The following is a 24,933-nucleotide window of genomic DNA, read 5'->3' as shown; positions in this document are numbered from 1 at the left end:
CGGTTTCCTTCCCTTGGAGGATGCTTCGCCACCCTAGATACAAGCAGGGGAATCCAAATACTAATGAACACAAGAATGATCGCTAAAAAGAAAAATGCATGCAAATGCATTTATACATGTCTAATACTGAAACCTTAGGGTTTTTAGGGCAAAAACATTGTCATTTTGGACCCAAACGACCTCAGAATGAAGTAAACCTAGTTCCAATAAGTTCAATGAATGGAAAGCTTCAATTTGGATCAAAGAAATACAATAAAAAGGCCAAAAGTTTTCCGGTGCTACAGTAACATCGGGAATGCTACAGTAAAACCCGAACCTTACAAATGGTTTTCTCTCATTTTACAACATCAAACGATGAAATTTTTGACACAATTCTCATGAATAACAATTGACAACATCAAGGGCTTCATTTTAAGCCCAAAAAAACTTCCACAAATCATGAAAAAAATCTAGGGTTTTGGTCTAGGTTTATAAATAATGAATACAATGAAAAATACGGAAGAAATACATACTAAAAAAACTCGGATAAAGGCTCTTACCTTACTCAAGAGGATGTGGGGAGTAAATTTTTGGTGTTGGTTCGCGGAATTGGTCGCGGAAATAGTTAGGGATTTTTAAGGGTTCGGCCGGCATGGAGAAGCAAAGAAGGAGAAGGAAAGAAGAAGGAAGAGAAGAATTTGGATATTAATTCTCGGGTTGCTACAGTGTCAGACAGAATCAATAGTGTTGGGCTGCAAAACTACAGGAACAGGCTAGTTTAACTACAGTAATGGGTTGCTACAATGTTTTTATTCTTTTCTAAATTACTCTATTGCCCCTCTAACACAAGAATGGAAACAAAATCCAAATGACCGAATTGCCCCCTATTTATGGCAGAATTTTCGCACATAATCAACTGTGCAATCCAGTAAAAATCTATTAATGCAAAATGACCATTTTACCCTAATGCATTCACAAAAATAAGAGAAAATCCTAGGTCCAAATTTGGACTGGGTACAACACTCTACCCTCCTTAAAGAAATTTCGTCCTCGAAATTTCCAAGAGACCTCGACTCCAGATAAGCAGGAGCAACTGTCCCAAGACGCATAAGCAGGCATTGTGCTGGCAACATCAACTGAATAGATCACCCAAACAATACTTAAACCAAGTTTCAACATGCGTCTATGCTATATGCTTGACTCTAACTGGATCCACTAGCGACTACAAGAGACAATCGAAGACAAGAATAAAACATGACTATCAGTATAACCAATAGCTCTGATACCAATAAAATTGTCACGTCCCGACCCGCGGGCCCGCCACGTGACAACCGCCGCGACGATCCCGAGGAGGGACACACACCACTCAACCCTCGAGTCATCGCAAGGCTCACAAACTCCTGCTAAACAACACCGCAATAATAAAGGTACCAAAAACAAAACTTTCACTCGAAAAATCAATAGTAAAGTGAAAGATATACAAATCACATTTACAGAGTTAATAACACTAGTGGATCCACTGCACTCATACAATGCAACCTGATTAAGAGTAAACAAACAACCTGACTCGGGATACAAATTGCCAAGCACTTCGCCTCGCTATGACGACCAAAACCACTAAAACCTGGAAGAGAGGAGGGGGGTGAGTAACCATAGTCACTCAGTGAATGGGTTAGCACAAATCTAACAGAATATCAAAACAAATCGAGGAAATTCCAATAAACACATTCTACAATAACATAAATGAACTGGAACGTTCACATTTTGCAACATAATGAAAAATACGAGGATATGAAACCTTGGTATTTAGAAACCAAAACATAAATTCTCACGAGTATAGACAAAACATCAACATGTATAAAACAAATGCTTGGATATAATTTCCCAAAATAAGTAGAAGAACCAACCTAAATAAATAAAATCCTCGATAATCACAAATCCTCAATTCTGCATGATACATGTTCGAAAAGCATTAAGATATCAAACATGTTATGTGAAAGATCACACTTCGAATATACCAATTGCAAAAAAGTAGAATTTTCCTCAAATATTGAAATTTCATCTCGATCAAATAAACAATGGCCTAAAAACACTCTCTCTAACTTTAGCCGCCGTCACGACTAAGTTGAGAGCCGTCAAGGTCTTCGCACCCTTGACGTTGGCCCACCGGTCCCGTGTGGTGACCCCGGGATCCCGATGTATCATCCAATCAGGGCTCTACGCTCCCACCTGATCTGGACAAATCAACACCCAGGTCCACAACGCCACCTCTAAAGGCTGGCCCGTTGGGACCCACTACTGCAGTAGTCGGGCCTTAGCCCGCCGTCACCATCCAAACCAACATATAGCTGTAGCAATAATACAATCTGAATCACTCATGTCACAAGGTCCTTATTCAGGACAAGCATTCACATATCGGGAATAAACATTATTTCCACAAATCCAAAAGCCAAAAGCATAGTAATGCATGTAAACTTTCAAAAAGTATTCCAATCCCGATGTGCTAATACATTCAAAAAACATTTACGTCCAAAATGCCAAGAATAACACAATAATATGCGAAGCTCCGAAGCATTGCTTTTAGACAATAAAACCAGATCAATATTAAACGCATTATAATATCCACAATCTAGAAGAACATGCCATTCGAAAATAAAAAAACCCTTTTTGTTTTCATAACCATAAATATCAAAAAGCATGCTTATACAAGTGAAAGGTTTTACAAACCATTTCTAAAAAGTTGATGCCAACGAGTGTAGAAAAAGAAACATTAAGTTTTTGAAATACAATAAAAGGCATCAAAAACAAGCATAGCTTTTTGTTCTAGTTAAACCTCAAGTTACTTAGGATCATTCTAGCTTTCTCTTTCTTCACTCACTAAGTTTTCCTCCAAATACAAGATTAATCCCCAAGGTCTAGTCTATCACAACCTCTAAATACTTTACAAGTCATGAAAAATATGTTCATCTCATCACATATATTTACACCTACCAATATACATTGATTAAATCCTACTTTACACATCATTAGGTATTTACTTTCACAAGCCTTTACTATTCGAGCCTCTCTTATACTCAACAATGTCTTAGATCCTTATCATAGTGCCACTACCTCAACATTAATATTTACTTCATCTATAATAATTTCATTGTCAAAATACTCACAAGTTGACTATCTCCTCTAAGGATGTATTAAATCAAACTATTATTAAAAATTCACAGGAATATTCAGTCTTTGCAATTCAACACTTGTCACATATATAGCTCAAGCTATTCATCATCAACCTTCTAAATAAATTCCATTTAGAATAATAATCATAATCATTGGCATCCACCCGATATATATATATATATATATATATACATATGTATATCCCGATATGATCAAACTACAATTAAGCACCCTACACTATGCTCACAAGAACAAACCTCATCAATTTGTGAGAATCCTACTACATAAGTGTAATTATGTCACCCATGGTTCTCAGATATTACAAAGAATATATTAGCATAAATCTCACTGACTAGCCAAAATCATATATAAGGTTCCACAAGTTATTCCAATTCCAATATACTAGTGTAGTCATATACCTTAGCATTCAAGACTTCATCAGGTTCCATGTACCATGTTTATCACATCATGCCTCAAAACTTCAGAAATTATGCATCATTAGGGAGATTAAATCATCCATTGAACATACATAATCAATTTTACTTATAACCCATAAGCTCCATGAACTTGTTGTAATAATCAGCAATTTCCATTCATCCACCAAGCATGTATATCCTCAAGTTCAATCTCAACTAACGCAAGTACAACATTAACAAGCTTTCTCATGATTTTTCAGAGAGTAAACCACAAGTCATTTTAAATAAACCATAGTCTCTAGTAGTCATCTACACTTTCTTTTCTCCTATAGCCAGTGATTTGAAAACATGATAAAGCCATGGAAATCATTTCAGAAAAACAAATAAAATATTTTCGATACTCAATTAGAATTGTGCACTCAACATAACCCACTCACAGAACATGTTGCCTCGCGTGGAGACGCGCACACTGATTGGCGGTTTCCTTCCCCTTGGAGGATGCTTCGCCACCTAGATACAAGCAGGGAATCCAAATACTAATGAACACAAGAATGATCGCTAAAAGAAAATGCATGCAAATGCATTTATACATGTCTAATACGAAACCTTAGGGTTTTAGGGCAAAACATTGTCATTTTGGACCCAAACGACCTCAGAATGAAGTAAACCTAGTTCCAATAAGTTCAATGAATGGAAAGCTTCAATTTGGATCAAAGAAATACAATAAAAGGCCAAAGTTTTCCGGTGCTACAGTAACATCGGGAATGCTACAGTAAAACCCGAACCTTACAAATGGTTTTCTCTCATTTTACAACATCAAACGATGAAATTTTGACACAATTCTCATGAATAACAATTGACAACATCAAGGGCTTCATTTTAAGCCCAAAAACTTCCACAAATCATGAAAAATCTAGGGTTTTGGTCTAGGTTTATAAATAATGAATACAATGAAAATACGGAAGAAATACATACTAAAAACTCGGATAAAGGCTCTTACCTTACTCAAGAGGATGTGGGGAGTAAATTTTTGGTGTTGGTTCGCCGGAATTGGTCGCCGGAAATAGTTAGGGATTTTTTTTTTTTTAAGGGTTCGGCCGGCATGGAGAAGCAAAGAAGGAGAAGGAAAGAAGAAGGAAGAGAAGAATTTGGATATTAATTCTCGGGTTGCTACAGTGTCGGGTTGCTACAGTACACTTCAACAGTACTGGGCTGCTACAGTATCAGAGTGCTACAGTGTCAGACAGAATCAATAGTGTTGGGCTGCAAAACTACAGGAACAGGCTAGTTTAACTACAGTAATGGGTTGCTACAATGTTTTTATTCTTTTCTAAATTACTCTATTGCCCCTCTAACACAAGAATGGAAACAAAATCCAAATGACCGAATTGCCCCCTATTTATGGCAGAATTTTCGCACATAATCAACTGTGCAATCCAGTAAAAATCTATTAATGCAAAATGACCATTTTACCCTAATGCATTCACAAAAAATAAGAGAAAATCCTAGGTCCAAATTTGGACTGGGTACAACAGTAAGGTTTTGAGAGACAATGATGAACAAGTAAGGGAATAAAGGGTCACCTTGGTGGACACCTCTAGATGGGGAAATCCACTTGGAAGGTTGCCCATTATTAAGAAAATAAGAGGAAATAGATGTGAAACAAGCTTTAATCCAATTAAGCCAAGCACTAGGAAAACCCATCCGAGCTAAAGTGGCGAGAATAATATCCCACTTAGCGTGTCATAGGCTTTTTTCACATCAATCTTAATCAACATCCTATGGGGGAGATTACGGTCCTCATTAATAAAGTGAACCATCTCTTGGACAACAATAATGTTGTCCAAAGGGGTTCTACCAACTATGAACCCACTTTGCTCTCTACCAATCAAACCATCAAGAATAGGTTTCAACCTGTTTGCTAAAATTTAAGTAATAACTTTATAACTAACATTGCATAAAGAGATAGGATGAAGATCCAAAACTTTCTTAGGGTGCTCTGTTTTAGGAGTCAAAGTCACAAAAGTTTTACCCCAAGCCCTAGGCATGTAAATAGTGGAGAAGAAAATTTTGAATGGCACTAAAGAAATGTTCTGCTATATCATCCCAAAAGAATTTGAAGAATTCCACATTAAAACCATATGGACCTTGGCTTTTTCCCTCAACAAGAGAGTTTAAAACAGAAAAAACCTTTTCTCTAGTAACTTCTCTGATCAACATGTCACCATCACTGGAGTTAATGGTAATCAAGTCACAGGGGAGGGATTGCAGAAGAGCTGAAAAGGTGTTAGGCATAGGTTCGGTCCACAAATTGGAGTAAAACTCAATAAAAGAGTTTTCAATAGCATCTCTCTCAGTATGAATCAAGCCTCTCTCATCAGTGATGCTAGTTATGTAATTGGTGTGATTACGAATTTTGGTCGTGGTATGGAAAAAGTTAGTGTTCCTGTTTTCATCCCGGATCCACATAAGTCGGGCACGTTGTGCCCATCTTAGTGAGTTCTGTTTGAGGAAAGCACTATACTTATTTAAAGGCTTCTAAGATTAGCAGGATAAAACTCAGAAGAAGGATTTTCCATATCATCTAACTCTAGGGCTTGGAGTTGAAGCTCAATATCTTTGATAGCCTTATCCAGAGCACATACACCATAACAAATCCAATCAAGCAAAGATTTTCTAATACGAGCAAGAATGTGAGCAAAATTATGCATTGGCGAAGAGTGCGACTGAAAATTAAGAGCATTACGAACAGTAGAGATGCACTCTGCATATTCTAGCCAATAATTTTCAAAACAAAAAAGCTTCCCAGAAAAACGATTCAAATTATTTGCAACCAAAAGCAAGGGGGAATGATCAGAAGCAATTTTAGCATAAAACCAACATCTAAAAGAGAGCTATTAAGAATAAAATCAGAAAATAAATGCACCTTATTAGCATAATATTGAAAAAGTCCACCTTTATGTTCAGTGGGAGAAGCAATAGTATTAAAGTCACCCATCAAAATCCAAGGTGTATTAGTGAGAGACATACCAGATAATTCTCTCCAAAGATGCTTTTGGAAGGTAATGCGGTAGCCATTGTAAATAGCGGTAAACACCTAGGTTCTTCGATTCTGCGGGGTGATCACCAAATGTAAAGCTAGCTTAAACCTCGTTATCGGTGTGATAAAGCCGATACTTTTTGCACCAAAGACAAATGATTCCACTAGAGTATCCATCCGCTTCAATGGCTGCCTAACTCCAGTTAGTCAAAAAATGATTACAAAAGCAAGTAAGTATGATCTTATTAGCACAAGACTCCACCAAGCAGATCATATTCATCTTATGTCTTTGCATCAGAAGCTTAATTCTGTTCAAGGTGTTCACTCCTAAAGCTCCTCTATAATTCCAACATATAATATTAATCTGATTCATAATAAACAATGAGAAAAAGGAACAAAATGCAAATAGAAGAAGATTAAACAGAATAGAAGAGCAAGGAAAGAATCATGGCAGTGGTGGAGAACTCCCACCACTATCCACATCTAATCTTCCCTTTTTTGGGACATTGAACCAGGTGAAAGCCCTTTGCGAGCCAAAGCCTCTTTTCTCATATTGTCCTGATATTGGCCCAGGGTCAGCAAGTTAACAAATCCTTCATCTCTATTTCTCCCTCAGAAGTCTCTAAGCCATCCATCTCTTGATCAAATCTATCCTCAGTTCCTTCAACCTCAAGAACTTCAGACACTCGATCCACCATCATCTGATTCTTCCCGTCAACCACACCAGCACAAAGACCGGGGGACTAAGAGGACACCAAAACAAGGGTAGAGATGTCAGTGCTCAATGCCTCAGGAGATTTGCTAAAACATATGGGTGTTGATCCTCCATGACCAGCAAAGACACTCCTTTGCTGCCTTGGAGTTCAAGAGCATTCACCCATATCCTTCTTGGAGGCATTACAAGGTTTCCCACCGTTGGATGGGTTGGGAAACATGATCGTACCATCCCTCATCATATCGGTCCCTTCAAAATCATTTTTTTTCTGACTCAGTTCGATTATGACATCAGGCATGGAGATGGTTAGGATGAGACCGTGGGAACCTCCACCTTCTTCAGTTGATTCTTCTCCCCTCATAGATGGTTAGGATGAGACCCTGTCTCCACGTGTCCTCCATGCATCTTCACAAATTGTTGCCAACCGTTAGCCATCCCATTCGTCACGTGCATCTCCCGTGATATTCCTTTGAATGCTCCACCACAGTCGCTGCACCGGCCGCATCATTTCCAGCGAGTCACAATCATACATCGCCCAAAACTGGACTCCTCAGGCTCCTCTGTTGCTTCCTGCGGTTCCATGCATCGATCATCAATATCCATCCTTGCCCCCTACTCTCGGTCTCCTGATAATACACCCTCCAATGATAACCCAATCCTAGGGTTACCAGGACGAGCACCAGAAGATGCATAGCCATGGGTGGCCTTTCCCAGGAGACTGTAGGAATTAACACCATATCCCATGAGGCCGCAATTGTAACAAAACATTGTCAGCATCTCATAGAGAACTACCACAAAGACCTTCTTGTCATTGTCCTCCAACCAAAAGCTCCACTTCAATGGCTTCGATAGATCAATTTCAAGACATAGTCTAGCAAAGTGAGTGTGTTCCAGAGACTTTGTATGTTCATCTACTTTGAGAAGTTTGCCAAAACTTTCAGTAATTGTTTCTAAGGTTTCTCCTTCCCAGAAGTCCACCGGTAGGTTGTGTAGTTGAACCCTTACCGCAGCTCGGGATAGCTTTATGAATGATGGTTCGAAGCATGGTTGCCATGGAAAGAATTGAAGTGTAAGCCCATCGACGGTCCATGGCCCTCCGCAAAGGATCTTCTGCATCACATCATGGGATGCACACCGAATGAGAAAGAATCCATTGGGCATGTTGGATATCTGAACAACCCCTACAGAACTCCATAAACCAAGTAGTGTCATTTTGACATATTTGACAGCCGGAGTTTTACCAAATAGCTTTCCATAGAGCGCATGTTGGATTGGCCCAAAGTTTACAGTCAAAGTCCACCCTGTGGACATCCTTGATAGTCATATTGAGTTTCTCCAATGTTTCAGCATCTAAAAGTGGGGTGAGAGCATGTTTACGTTGCGCAGCCTCCACAATCTCTGCCCATCTCAGCGCGAAGGTGGCTCCCCATTCTCCGAAGACATTCATATCTTTGTTAGTCAGAGAAAAGAGATTGGGAGATGGATTGAGAATAGAACCGAGAAGTTAGAGGAAGAGATAAGCGAACATCAAAGGGAAGACAAGCCTTTGAGCTGGAAGCGGAACTTCAACCTCATTGCCATCTATATTGAGACTTATATCTATATTAGATGAAGGGGTGTAGGCACCACTTTCATTAATATCTATTTTCTTAAAAGACCTTAAAAGAGGAGTGTTTGCCTTCATTTTAGATGGTCTTTTAATATCACCGTAACATGCTTATGGCAGAAATGTTTTTTACGGTTCTGATAATATAGAGTACGGGCATGTTTTCTTGAACTGGTCATCACTCCAACCCTATGATGCTCCCCTATCAATTTGTTGTATAATTGGTTGAATTCATTAATAATTGGAAGTATCTAGAACTAATGTTGCTTACGGGTAATTGGTTTTCATTTTGGACTAGATTTTCAGCTTTCATTGAAATATTCGGTTACCTCTTTCCAAAACATCTTATCGTTTCAGTAGTGCCTTTAATGCTATCAATTGAAATTATATGTCATACACTCACAAGTATTTTATCATTTTTTATGCTCTGCACTTGGCATTTTCCACTTGCTCTTCATATTCTCCATTTAGAACGATATTCTCAATCCCTAGTTATGTAAAGTGAGGAGGAAATTGAAAGTTAAAAAAAAATCTATTTTTGTTGCATTATGATGATCATTACGAGAAGCTCCATCGACATTTTCAAGGACATTTGTAGGAATTGGAAGACTACTCATTTTTGCATTGGAAAGTTGGTTTGCCAAGCGCAAATTAAAAAACTTGGGCTCAAAAAAAAAAAAAAAAAAGATTGTTTTCCTTTTTTAGCTTTGGCTCTCTTTTGCAAAAAAATATATGAAAAATAAGAATATGGAAAACTTGATTAATTTTAGACATATGGAAGCAATTTTCTAAACCTAACCTGAGAAGGCTTTTGGGTCAAGGGTTAATGGACGAACCGAGGTTGAACTAGGGTTGACTCAGTTAAAATATATATAAATAAACATATATATATATATATATAATTTTAATTAAATATAAATATATAATATGTACAATAAATTTCTAAGAATTTGAAAAATAATAATACAAGAGGTAAATCATAAGCATATATTAACAAATAATAGTAATCCTGACAAAAAAGAAATGCCTTTTAACATCATATAACAAATTATTATGATGTATAAGCATAAAAATTAGCATGTATATGGATGAGGTAAATCATAAGCATATATTTGTTAACTTTATTAAAAAAATAGTGTAAAATGTAAACCTAGATTTAAGACTGATTCCAATTAACTCGATTCAATTATCAAAATTTTAGTATTAATTGATATTTAATTAGATTATACATATGAATATTTATGTTTCATGTGTTCAAAAATTAAGAAGGGCATGAATTTTTATTTTTTAAATATAGGAAAATAGATAATTTTATTATAAACTAAACTTATATAATAAAAAAAAACACATGCTTTCTTTGAAATTTGAACCGTAAATAGTACAAAATTTTATTATAAAATAATTTATATGAAAAAAAAGCATGCTTTATTTCATACTTGGACCCAAAAACCTCATTTTTGCTTAAAACCCCTTAACCACTTCTTTGGAATAGTACTAACATGTAAATCTAAAAAAAAAGTAATATTATTATTTATAAACCCGGTTTAATCTGACCCAGTGACCTGGTTAGGTCCGGTTGAACCGGGTCCAATCAGCCGGACCAACCCAAGTTTCAAAACACTGTTTGGAAGAAAGTAAAGAAATTTTGTGAAGATGAATAATTAAAAATTTTGCATATTTGTTGAAAAGGAGTATTGAAAATTTATGAATTGTAAAAGTTATCTGAATTTGGATTTTGTGAGAATGAGAAAGTATTTCTATCCATGATTCATGGGAGATTGAAAAAGAACGAAGTAGTGAAAAAAAGGAGAATGAAGAAGTGGTTGGAGATTAAAAGAGAATGTGGGTGTATATTTAAAAATCTATATTTTAAAATAATAAATAAATAACCGATGCAATGCAATGCCTATATATACTTAATCTTAATTCTATCCCCATATATCTCTATTCCTCAAGCTTTCCTTTGATGTACATTTGTCCTCCTATGGTTGGAAGAAAAATGTGTTGTTATACTGTTATGATTGAAAGAGTTGTTTTTTTTTCTTATTGGTACACGTTACCCTTTGTCATATCTCTATTATTAACCGATGACCAATGAACAACCGACAATAATAAACCTGCGAAACACCTGCGAGTGAGTATATCTGACGAATTGAATTGTTTTTTCATTTTTGCCCCGCTAACCCTAGCTAAAAAGAGAGAGGGGGGGCCCACCTTTTGAGTAGTTATTGAACCTTAGTGGCCCCAATTGCTTCTAATATTACCATAATGCATTGAGCGCATTTAATGCCATATTATGATATTGACTATAGGTTTGATAAAGAAGTATAATTATCATGAAAGAATAAAATAATGTGTCACTTTGTTATTTTATAACAAACATATTATCTCATTTTATTTCTAAAATTTATTTTCTAAAACAATTAAGGTAAACATGTTTTCTAAAAATATAAAATAAAATCAAAATATTTTCTAAAGAAAAAAAAGAGGGTTTTTTTTTTTATATGTTTTCAAAGCAAATAGGTCTTGGACTTTAAAAAAATGACTTCCAAGAGAGAGAGCATATCCAAAAATATCAATTTATATATTTACATTCATTCATTCATTCTAAATACACTTGGTTAGTTGGTTTGTTATTTATTATTAAAGCAAATTAATAATGGACAAAGTTTTCATTAATAATTTTAGATATATACAACCATCCATGTTGCTTTTTTACTTGCTCATTATTCTATCGTCAATAGTCTTGTACATGGTCGGCCAAGATAGAGGTCAACTTATGCGGTCAAATATAAGGTAGTATTCCAACGATTTGTTTTAATTGTTAATATTTAGTCAAATACATGTGGTTATATATATTATAATATATATATATATATATATAAGGATGTCAAGGGACATCCGTCGATAATGACTATTTTTGTATCTAATAGTCATTATCTATTCATGGTAATATCTACCAGTAATTAACAATATTTTTAAATATTTAATAGTATCCAATCATATAGTAGCAGAATAACTAATAATACATTATACACATGTCCTTTTAAAATAGAAAATAGTTAGATTATGATTTTACAATTGTTATCAAACGTCTTTGATTTTCAAAAAACTAAAAACGTATCAAGAAAATATAATATTTATTTACATATATATGTGTGGATATGTCAATTGCAAATAAACGCACTGCAGTTGTAAAATCTAATGATACAGAGATAGTGATAAATTTGAATTGTGCATTCTATTATGTAGACATGAATAGTATATCTTGGATAAGAACTCTTCTAAACTATACATGTTATTCTGCAGACCATTGAACGTTGGTAGATATTGTATTTACATACATTTGTATATTTGTATATATAATTATGATGTATATATTCATAATTATATGGCATAGAAAAGGTAATTCAACATTGGGTGTTTTTGCATATATAACCCTATAAAACAAAAATTTTTGAGCCACAAGTTGGTCCAAGTTCAACCTATTGAAATAGACCTCTATCTAGAAGAAGAGAAATGTCCTCTCTTGAAGCCTTGATGGGCTTGTTCTAATCTCTATTTAGTTACATATGCTACCAATCAGCGTGGGGCAATACTTGTTCTTGACTTTGTGACTCCTTTTTGCGTGGAAAAGGTGAAGGAAACAAAAAGATCACTTCTTTGACACTGGTCGGAATGTTCCATGATGAAGCATATGTTATTAGTTTAAATTTAATTTATATTTAAATTATCTACGTGATAATGTAAAATTCAGTAAATTTAAATAAATATGGTGGCCTATATATTATTTGAATTCATATTAATTTTAATAAGTATTTTGAATAATAATTTATTTTAAAATTTAAAGTGGAATTAAATCAGATTAGATAGATAGTATAGGGCCTATATTTTTTAAAATACCCTTTTTATTAAAAATAATAATAATAAAATGGTTGTACAACTGTGGTTTTCGAATGTTGAAAGTAGTCTATTGTGATAATAGTAGGCATTTAGTATTTAGTGTTATATAGACGCTTATCATTTGACCCAAAATCTACGGGGCGGCTCAAACTTGGCCCAAGTCCAATTAAACCTAATCCACTGTTAATATTTAATGGGTCACTCCAAACCTAACTCAAACAAACACTGGACTGAATATGGATATCATTTTAAAGTGATGGGTCAGCCCATGGGACAGCCCTTTTGGTCTTTTTTTAGGCTAATCTAAAAGGACGGCCCATGATCTGACTTATTGGATTTATTACTAAATATTAAATAAAAATTTAAAAAATATTATTGATTGAAATAAGCCCATAAAAAAGGGAGATAACTAGCAAAGTAGTTAATTGTCATGGGCCAACCTCATGAGTCATGTCATGCCAATCAATGACTTCCTCCATGATTCATCTTGCAAATAGCGTTGTATTTTCATTTATCAATCAAGTACATAGAGTTCCGATTTTATGTAAAATGGAAAAAATGCATATGATTGACAAATGAGTAGGTGCAATATTTTTCTCAAGTAAAAATATAATAATATTAATCAATTAATAAAATTATTATTTTTTTTAAATTTTAATCATCACAAAGTTTAATAAAGTAAAATTAAAAAAGAAAATAACAACGGGACTTAACACGATCCAATGATTGATCCAAAGAGCCAAGCCCATGCTCTGGGATATGGGTTTCATATTTTAAATTTGGGCCGGCCCAATCCAGCCCAAATTATTTATGAGGCTTGTCAAATCTGGGCTTGGCTGGGTCAAAACCTTAAATTTTTAGGCCGGACCGGCCCGGACTGGCCCAATGATGAGAGTGATTATACTTATTTGATTGACTATTAATGGAGGCATGCATGCTTATTTTTGTATGCTGTTAGGGGTGGACATGGGCCGGGCTGGGTTGGGTCTGGGCTGGGCTAGACTCAAATATACAACCCATATATTCGGGCTGGGCTGGGCCGGGCCATGTTCGGGCCAAATTGTTTTGATCCAAACCCGACCCATTTGATTATCATTAGGCCCAGGCCCAGCCCAACCCGACCCAAAAAATAAATAATTTTTTTATGAAATAATTGAAATAACTAAATAAAACTACTACTACAACCCCTAAAATTTTTAGAAAAATTTTAAAAAAATACAACACAAGTATTATAAATGTTTACTCTTTTCAAGCCTATTACTATTTTATATATATATAATTATATATATTATAAATAATATATGATATATATATTATTTATTTATTCGGGTCGGGCCGGGTCGGGTCGGGTCAAAATTCATCTGACCCAAACCCAGCCCGAAATTCAATCGGGCCAAAACATTTGAGCCCAACCCAGTTTTTTGGGCCAACTTTCTAAACCCAGGCCCTGTATTTTTTGGGCTGGGTTCGGGCCAGCCCATGGGTCACCCGGCCCATGTCCACCCCTATATGCTGTTATGCAATAAAGATCATTTAAGTAGATGTTATACTCTATTAAATTTTCTAACATATGTATCTACCTAGCCCCATGCAGATAAGAATTCGGCATTTATTCTCATATTAAAAAAAAATACACACATACTTATATCTTTGAGTTAAATAGTTATGCATACCCATGAAACAAAAATATGTATGACTAGAGCTATAACATGGCTAATCTAGCTCAAGCTTAACTTGAATTGAGCAGCTCGAGGTTGAAATTAACTCAAAACACTTTACTCTAGCTTAACTAAATCTTAATATCTATAGCATGAGCTATTTAGCTCAAAATTATAATCAAAACTATTTATTTTGGAGATTCAAATCCTACAATTTTGTTCAAAACTAAAATTTCTATTATAACTTAATTTTTATTTTTAAGGTTAAAAATGTAAATTATATCATGTTTATATTATGATAAAATATTAAATTATAAATATATCAAAATTATAATATTTTTATATATTTTGAGCTATCAAGCTAAGCTTATTTGAGTTTACTTCAGTTTAAAATTAATTTAAAATCAAATTCGAGTTTAATTCAAAAGCTTGAAAATTTCAAGGAGAGTTTTAGTTGCTCACATGTAGCTTTATATGTTGATAATGTTGTTTAAGATATATGTAATACCCTCAACCTTTGGATACCTGTAAAAAATTATATTCATGGCATTATCACAGTTGCAGTAAGATTTTATTTTTCAGAGCAGTTTTGTTGATAAACCCAAATGGGAAGAATAAGGACCTAAGTGTGAAAGTTTATAAAAATTTTGGGTTCACAAGTAATAAAAAGATTTGATCTGAAGTGTTTTTAGAAGCCAAGGACTAAAAGGTAAGTTTGTAGGGACCTTTTGGAAATACTATTTCATGATTCAGGGACCATTGGTGACTTTCCAGGGACCTTTTGTAAGGGATATTATTTTCAGGGACCGACAGTAAATTTCATCAGAAATTTAAGTTGAGATAAAAAGGTTTTGGATGAGGTTAAGCTATCTTCTTCAAAGAGCTTCTAACCGGTTGAAAAAAAAAGAAAAAAAAAAGAAGAAAAGATGAGATGAGGGAAAAGGAAATGAAATAGAGAGGCTTGGAGATGGTCGGAGGGAGCTCGCCGGAGAGATGACCTTGTTTGGTAGGATTTTAATGGTTTATTTGGTTGTGTGTGTGTTTGGATGTATGCATGTATGTGTGGTTGGTTTGATGAAGAAGAAGATGATTGATTGAAAGAAGGTTGATAGAGAGGATGAAGGGTTATTGTTATAAGATGATTTTGTGTGGAAAAACCATTGTATTTGAGTGGGATTTTGCATGGAATGGATGATGAATTCTCGATTTTTACTGTACATTACTGTACCAACAGTAAATTTGGGTTTGCTTTGGTTAATTAAGTTGATGATGATGATGATGATGATGATGATGATTAAGATGGTGATGATAATGAGTGGAACTTAAGTGGTTAAGCTTAGCCCAAATTGGTTGAGTAAGCTTGATTTGATTTAGTCAAGTTCATTTAATTGGACTGGAGTTGGGTTTGGCTAGCCAAGTTGTAGTAGGTTGGGTTCATTTGGGTTTGAATGAGAGTAAATAATTGGTTTGGTGCAACCAAGTGAGAATTAATTTGATTTGGACTCAATGTATAATTGAGTTGGATTGAATTCAGGTTAAGTTGGTTGAGGTTGATTTGGGCTTGGTTCAGATTTTGGGCTAATGACTTTGTGGTGAACCAATTCAAGGAGAATTTGGTTCAGTGAACCAAGCTGGTTCAAAAGATTTTGTATAACATTTGAACTTGGTTCATTGAAATTGAGGTTGGTTCAGTAGGGGTTAGCCCAAATTGAGTTGGTTTAAGTGCAATTGGAGACTAGTTTGACTATGCAAGGTCGGGTTAAAACCGATTAGAGTGAGTGGGCCTAATTAGATAGTCAGTTACTTGTTTCTTGTATTTTCTTTTGGGTTAAGTTATGTCCTTAGTTTGTCGTATTTATTTATTTTATTTCGTTCTTTTATTAGGTGTTGTTCAGGCTTGGGAGGGAATTCTAGGTCTAGTAAGAAGCCCAAGGGAGACCAGGTGAGTTGGTAGTCGCTACTATTTTAAAATAATTAGTAATTGCTACTATTTTGATACAAGCCCTTAATGGCTAATATTTTGAAATAATTATATACTTATTTAATTTTATTATGTTTAATGATTTATATACTTATAATTGTTTGCAGTTTGCTATGTCATAGCAATTGTATTAGTATATCTGGTTTCGTACAATTATAAGTTGTTTCAACTGTGGAAAATACATGTATATATGTTTAAATTATTATTTTCAAGTATTTGTTTTAATGGTTATGTGTACCTTGACTTTGAGATGATTTGTGAAACTATGTGTGCATATTAAAATGATTTTACCGACAATGCTTGTGGATATGGTTTGCATTCCTAGTATAAGAATGGTGTTCTGGATTTGGACATGTGTGTGATGATTTCCTTGAGTTGGAATCGGAAAGAATTGTATTGTGACATTTGGTTTTGATGGTGACTACGGACTTTAGTCCGACACTGCAATGTGGGGTTCCACGGTCCGCCCTGATAGGAGGCGGCGTGGTCAACCCTAAGTTTACCATGGTCAAAAGGTGCGACAGGGGGTTTTTTATGTGAGAAACCCGGGGTCACCACACGGGGATCTCAATAGTTAACATCAAGGTTGTGAATACCTTAATGGCTCTCAACCTAGTCGTGACGGCGACTAAGTCGGGGAGTGTTTTTAGGCCAATGATTTGAGATGGGTTTTTACAGTTCAGTTATGCAAAACCTGCTATTTTGGATTGTGATGAGTGGGCGAAGCCCAGCTGTCGCTCTCCGCAGGGTAGTCTCTCACAAATATTTATATTTCTTTGGAAAAGTGATTTGACGATGATTCATGATGAATTTATGTTTTAAAAGCTCTTAAAAGTTGTATTTTGCGAAAATTCTAGTATTTGGGAAACTTGGGAAATTATTTGAGAAATGAATCTTGATATACTTTATATACGCTATATTTAATTATTTGAAAATTTTAAGCCACTATTAACCAACTGAAATGTGTTGCAGTTGCAGGAACAGGACCCTACTAGATTACATGTGCAAGTATAGAGCCAGACATGGCTGAGTTCAGGATTGCAGTGGGTCCTTTTTCTTTCTATGTGTTGGTGTCGTGATCTTGTAGTAGTTGTACCCGCAGATTGTAGTAATTATGTTTGTTGTATTCATGTATTTAAACATGTAGTTGTGTAAAGTTGTTAATCGTATTCTGTAAGTCTGATTTGGTTTTTTTCAGTTGTGTCAGTTTCCAGTTAAAATGGATTTTTAACTGATTGGTGCCACATTTACCTCAGTAAAAAGGTTGGGTGTGACATCTTTGATATATCTTGGTAGTAAATAGATAAATCTCTATTCTTTCTCACCTCATGTTGGATATATACCTAACATACACCGATTTACATAAAATTTAAATTTATTATGTTAAAAATATTAATATTAATAAACATATTTTATTAATTACAAAATAAATGTTTATTTTAATCGGAATCAATTAAATTGATTGGTTTAAGAAATAATCCTCCCTACAACTTAGTATTTTTGAAAAAAATCTTTACTGGCTGAGGCAATTATATATTCAACTTTTTCCTTAATTAGATATAATAGATATTCAAAATTACATTAATTTTAACACGGATTATACACTGATATCAATGGAGAAAATATCTAAATACTAGGTATTATCAAATTAGTGGGTGCATGATATAATCATAGCTCAATAAACCATATTTGGGTATTGACTCATCTAACAAAGAAATAAATGGAGATAAAAATTGATAGAAGGCTAAAATAATATGTAGAAGTCATAATAGGTTCATAAGGCCGAAAGTAATTTTCATTTGTTACATTGTAGTGATTAATAGTCATTTTAATGTGTACACCTAGGAAAGATAGCTATAGTATAAAAAATACTAAAAGTTTTAATATGATATTAAAAATTATATTAAAAAAAATGTTACTGAGCAAACGTCATATGGATAGGACAAAACAAGTTTAATAGATCAAACATGTTTAGGAAGAAAAAATGTTGAAAAATTGAATTTAGCATATATAAGCTAGATCATGCATAAATTGCAACAAAAATAGCAAGACCAAAAAACATGTAATGAGACCAAATTAATGTAACAAAATGTAACGATATGAAAAAAATAAGTTAACCTAGACAAAAACAGCATCAAGAAAAACCAATAATAAGGCTTAATAAAAAAAAAATTAAGGACTGAACTATCATAAACATCAAAATGAAAAAAAAGGGGGAAAGTAATGGAGAAATAATTAGAAGGAGTTGTTTGAATAACAAAACATATAACAAAATGAGGGAAAAATTGGACAAAGGTGTCTACTTAAACATTCTCAACTTACTTCTCAAACAAGAGCAACAATTAATAAATAAAAGAATAAAATAAAATAAATGAAGAAGAAATTCCACATAATAGGCTCATAGTGTGACGAGTATTGCAAGTGTGCTGCAAGACAGTCAAAAGACTCAAAACAACAAAAATAAATAAATAAATAAATAAATATTTTTCCAAAATATAATTTGTAAATAAAGGCCAAATTAAGATAACCATTGTTTTAACAATTGCAAAAGTTTAATCATATTGAAACCTACTAAAAAAAAAACAAAAGTGGCACAAAGTGTGTTTGTTTCTGAAGTGGGAAATCGGGAAGTGCCACTTCAATGAAAGTGAAAACTTAAGTTGGAAGTTCCCCATCCAATGTGTTTGGTTGTAGGGAAATGCCACATCAGCAATCACTTCCTGTGTTTGAATGGTGAAAGTAAAAAAAGTTAGTGAGTATAACCTTTAGATCTTTGCTTGATATGAAAAAGATGTAGATGAGTAGACAAGAAATAACAACCCAGATCAGAAACCTACAATATATCAATCAAAACAACAAACAAAATCAAGAGGGAGCATGCTATCTAATAGATCAATAGTAAGGGAAAAATTAGAAAAAAAACTGCATAACAAACTAGATCTGGGAAAATGGGGAAAAAGCATAGCATATTAAAGGCAAAAAAATAACACCTAATGAGAGAACATGATAATAATAGACATACATGAAAACCATGATATGAAAAAGATAACAAAAATCGGAGACCTTGATAATCAGCGAAAAAAATCATGAGAAATACTAAAGATGCAAACAAACAAAATCATATACCTGGCAAAATATCAGACAAAACAACAAGCAAACTAAATGAGGTGGAAGCATGTTATACAATGGATCAACAACACAAAAGAAAAGCAAAAATGAAAGCAAAACCTAACAAGTGAAACCATGATGACAATAGACATACATGAAAACCATGATATGTATGATGAAGTTTCTACAGCATTCTACTCAGAAGCTTGATTGTTGAGATGGTTGATGTCACACCCCGACCCTAGCCGGGCACGTAGCAATCGTCACGACAACAAGGAGTGGACCTTATAGCGTCCCACCTCCTAGTCACCATAAAGCTCAAACAACCCTGCTAACACAACTTACTAAAGAAAGATACAAAATCCAAAACAGGACCAGCCAAGGTTCCAAATACAACTAAAAAGTACAAATACAGGAACATTACACAAAAGTCAAGTCTAGTGGATCCATAAAGTTTACATGCACACTGCAAACTAACCTAAACAAGGAGAAAAGATAGGTCAGTCTATTGCCTACCCAGCACAACCCAGTTCAACATCGCAGTCTGAAAAAAGAAGAAAGAAGAGTGATGAGTAACAGATGTTATCCAGTGAGTGGTGACAGCATAGATATAACAGAGTAAAAAGCATTTGAAATAGTAATTACCACAATAATAACATAAAAAGGTAGCTCCAAGTATTCAACAGATTAACAGTTAACACAATAATTTACAAATAGTATAAGTAAGTAACATTTTCCAACACATTGAGCACCGCTCAAAATACAAGCTGGCCTCAAACAATTCCAAAGCTAATCGTGGCTGCGATTAGCTATAGGACCACCAAAGTGTTTTAAAACTTTTAAAATTCAATATGCTGCCTTCCTTGGTGTTGGCCACTGAGATCCCCTTGTGGTGACCCCTGATTTCTCACATAAAAGACCCCCCTGTCAATGGCTCCACACAGCTCTTGACCAGGGTAAACTCAAGGTTGACCACGTCGCCTTCCATCAAGCCAGATCGTGGAACCCCACACTGCAGTATCGGACTAAAGTCCGCAGTTACTATCAAAATCAAATGCCACAATATAATTCTTTCCGATTCCAACTCAAGGAATCCAACATACGATGTATGAATACGAAAATGCCTATTAAAACATATTTCACTTGCATGTAAATACATATACATGTAAACATGTTTCTTTCAAGATACATACGCATAGGTATACTAGAATCATTTTTGCCAAATAACTCCATGCTCAAAATATCCATATATATATATATATATATCAAATGAAATCTGATTTATCATCAAATTTACGTTATGGAGTAAAGAAATACTATAATACTCTTATTAAATCTATGGGATTACGAATTGAACCACTTACTGAACCAGTCGCCTCGTCTCGAGACGCGCTCACTGGTTCGCAATTTCCTTCCCCTTGAAGGATGCTTCGCCATCTAGAATCAAGCAAGGAATCCAAGAACCAATGAACACAAGAATGGAAACTAAAATGCATGTGAATGTAATATTACATGTCGAACATGTAAATCTAGGGGTTTTGGGGAAAACGACATCATTTTGGACCCAAACGACCTCAAACCGAAGTAAAACTAGTTCCAATGGATTCCAAGTAAGAAGGGCTTCGATTTGGACCAAAGAAATACAAGAAAAGGCCAAAGTTTTTGGTGCTACAGTAACTTCGTGTTTGTGGCAATAACAAATGGATTGCTACAGTAAAATCGGGGCTTAAACAATGGTTTCTTGCCGATTTACAACCCCAAATCATGAAATTTTTTTACAAGGATTCACACAAATGAATAACAATGACACTGGCTTCAATTTGAGCCTAAAAATAACTCAAAGCAAGGTTTATTTTTTGGGTTTTAAGGATTTTCAAAAACGATTAGGGTGTGTTTGTTTGGGTGTATTTGGTTTTACATGTAAAACCAAATACTTTACTTTATGAAATTCATTGTTTGTTTGAGTGTATTTGCAAATCCTGATGTAATTGGGATTACACTACAATAGTTTTTTTGGTGTATTTGGTTTTACGCCCAAATTGGGCGTAAAACCAAATCCCGGGAGTTGAAAACCAATGTATATATATACATACATACACATACACATACATATACATTTATATATTTATATAAACATATATAGGTATTTTTACACATATACATACTCATATACATATATGTATATACACATATACATATACAGATGTATATACTTATACATATATATCCATATATATATACATATACACATACATATATACATATATATACCCATATATGTATGTGTATACATGCACATACATATATGTATATGTACATATGTATACTTATACAGATATATATACTTATATATGTATATGTATATACATGTACTTATACATATATACTCATATACATATATGCATATATACACATATATACATATATTTATACATATATATACTCATATACATATATGCATATATACACACATATACACATGCATTTTCCAATTACAGATTTACAAATCCTTTCAAACAAACATAAAATTTTATAATACAGTAATTTCAGTTACATCAAACCAAACACAAGATTTGACTGCACTGTATTTTGAAACCAAGTATTTCTAATTACATTGTAACTAAAAATCCACTGCATTTAGAATTACATCCAACCAAACACCCCGTTAAATACGAAGAAATACAAAGAAAAAACCTTGGATCAAAACCTTACCAAGATCAAGAGAATGAGAGGAAGAGAGTAGGAGCATTGATTTACCAAAAAAGCTCGCCAAAGAATTTTGTTTTTCAAAGAAGGTGCTCGGCCGAAAGGAAGAAGGAATGAAAACAAAGAAGAAGAAAAGAATGAGAGAATGAGAAGCCTGCCACGTTGCTTCTCTTATCCTCATTCAATTCTTTTTTTTTAAACAAAAGAGAAATGACCAAAATGCCTTAATAATAGAAAATTGAAAGAAATGAGTCCAAAAAACCATTTTGCCCCTGGTTTTTGACTGGTTTTCACACACAATCTACTGTGCAATTATGCAAGGATGCCATTAGTGCAAAATAACCATTTTACCCCTAATGCATGCACAAGAATTTAAAAAGGCATGAGGTCAAAAATCAGGACAGGGTACCACAGTTGATAAGTCAACTTGAGAATTATGCATCTAAAGCTCAGTTGACCAGCTGATAGAGTCAGCTATTGTGTACTGACTCATTAGGGATTGCATGCTGATTGGACTTTACGAAATCTTGGATTAGAAGCCGATTGGACACTATCTTTTTCTTTATGCTTTTTTGTTGTAACTTTTTAACGCTTGTTAGCGTCCTTGCTATAAAGCTAGCTCTGCTTTTCTCTTTATATTCTGTTGTAATGTTTCCATTAAGCTTAAGTTGAATACATGAAGGTTAAGTATTAATCCATGTCTTCCTCTTCAAAATGAGTGTTGTGAGTGTTGAGTAATTAGCAAGTGCTTGCTCTTGTAAACATTATCAATGGTATCAAAGAACTAGGATGATGTCTGGCGATTCCTCAAATTCCTTTCAACCAAATGTTCTACTCTTCAAGGGAGAGAACTATAATCTCTAGAGTCTCAAGATGAAGACAGTCTTCAAGTCTAAGGATCTGTGGAGTATTGTTGAGAAGGGGATAATTGGAGAAGTTGATAACAATAGACCCACTGAAATCCTAAAGAAGGATGCTAAAGTACAGTCTCTAATTCAATAGAACTTAGATGAACGTGTTCTTCTAAGAATTACAGAAGCAAAACCTGCTAAACAAGCATGGGAGATGCTAAAAATATAGTATCAAGGGAATGCTAATAACATCATTATTAGACTTCATTCCTTGCACTAATAGCTTGATGCAAAGAAGATGAAGCATGGTGAGAAGATAGAAGACTGCTTTACCAGGGTCCTAGACATTGTATATCAAATCAAAATGCTAGGAGAGGAGTTCCTGGACAAGATGGTGGTTATAAAAATTCTCAGGAGTTTGATACCTAGGTTCACCAATGTGGTCTCCTCCATCGTTGAGGCTAATAACCTCAGCACCCTCATAGTTAATGAACTCTGTGACTCACTCAAGAGCCATGAATCCATTTTAAATCATGTAGGTGATTAAGATGAAGAAAATTCAGTGCATATTAGATCTACTTCACCTGGTGATCACTTCAACAAAGAAGAAAGAGGTTGTGGATGTGGTGGCTTTCATAGAGGAAGATGAAGAGGTCGTGGATGCCAGAGGCACTCAGAGTTCTCTCACTCTGCTAAGAGTTTGAGACAGCACAAAGGAATGCAGTGTTTCATCTGCAAAAAATACTGGCATATTAAGTTACAATGCTGGTATAGAAGCAAGGAGGCAAACATGACAGAAGAAACAAAGGAGTTAGATGAAGGACTCTTATTCATGGCAAGCACTGAATCAAGAAGTGAAGGAGTAAAGTGGCTCATCGATAGTGGTTGTTCTAACCACATGTCGGGAGATCGAAGACCCTTCAAGAACTTAGAGAACACTACTCAACACAACATACGGTTGGGTGATGGCAACCTGCTTTAAGTTGCAGGTGTAGGCATTGTGGTTCTTTAAGCAAACTCTGGGAAGAACCACATACAAACCAATGTGTAATTTGTGCCCAAATTGGCGCACAATTTATTAAGTGTAGGCCAGCTTATGAACTCTGGATACAAGATGGAGTTCTCTGATGGGGAGTGCACTGTAAGTGAAACTTAAACCGACACTCAAGTAGCAAGAATTCCAATAACATCCCAAAGGTTGTTTCCACTTGGTGCCAATGATGTGCATGTTATTCACGTTGTATAAAGAGAAGATGATGTCTCAACACTCTGGCATAGAAGGTATGGCCACCTTGATCAAAGAAGCTTAAAATATCTCTCTGAATATCAGCTGGTTGATGGTCTTCCTACCATCGCTCAGGCACAACCCTGTGAGGCATGTGCAATTGGAAAACAAACTCATCTAGCGTTCCCTAAAGGACAAGTATATAAAGCAACATCTCTGCTCGAGCTCCTTCATGGAGATCTGGTGGGACCAATGTAGACCCCATCCTATGGAGGTAACATGTACTTCTTTCTCTTGACTGATGATTTTTTAAGATACAGCTGGGTATACTTCATTCAAAGAAAGAGTGATGCACTACAACGGTTTATAATCTTCAAGCTTACCTTTGAGAAGTAGTATTTGTCTCCAGTAAAGGCTTTTCGCTTGGATTGAGGGAGAATTTACATCAGTTGCCTTTAGAGCATTATGTGAAGATATTGGAATCAAACATCAACTTAGCGCACTGCGAACGCCATAGCAGAACGGTGTCATTGAATAGAGAAATCGCATCGTGACGAAGATGACCAAAACTATA

The 24,933-nt window shown here is 34.7% G+C and overlaps 1 protein-coding gene and 1 long non-coding RNA gene across 2 annotated transcripts; both read right to left on the bottom strand.

Annotated features, from left to right (window-relative positions):
- Window positions 1-1,399: 1,399 nt before the first annotated feature.
- Window positions 1,400-5,052, bottom strand: LOC120250159. Its single transcript, XR_005532955.1, has 3 exons — window positions 4,567-5,052; window positions 4,004-4,076; window positions 1,400-1,603 (listed from the first exon to the last, which is right to left on the bottom strand). It is a non-coding gene; the product is annotated as an uncharacterized LOC120250159 (long non-coding RNA).
- A 2,881-nt stretch (window positions 5,053-7,933) lies between these two features.
- Window positions 7,934-8,768, bottom strand: LOC120284117. Its single transcript, XM_039290920.1, has 2 exons — window positions 8,609-8,768; window positions 7,934-8,502 (listed from the first exon to the last, which is right to left on the bottom strand). Exons 1-2 carry the CDS (start codon window positions 8,766-8,768, stop codon window positions 7,934-7,936), a joined length of 729 nt encoding a protein of 242 aa, XP_039146854.1.
- Between the last annotated feature and the right edge of the window lie 16,165 nt (window positions 8,769-24,933).

This window comes from Dioscorea cayenensis, chromosome 19, assembly GCF_009730915.1.
Source record: "Dioscorea cayenensis subsp. rotundata cultivar TDr96_F1 chromosome 19, TDr96_F1_v2_PseudoChromosome.rev07_lg8_w22 25.fasta, whole genome shotgun sequence".
NCBI lineage: Eukaryota > Viridiplantae > Streptophyta > Magnoliopsida > Dioscoreales > Dioscoreaceae > Dioscorea > Dioscorea cayenensis.
Note: the sequence above shows the minus strand (reverse complement) of the source record. Positions and strands in the feature narration are given on the sequence as shown.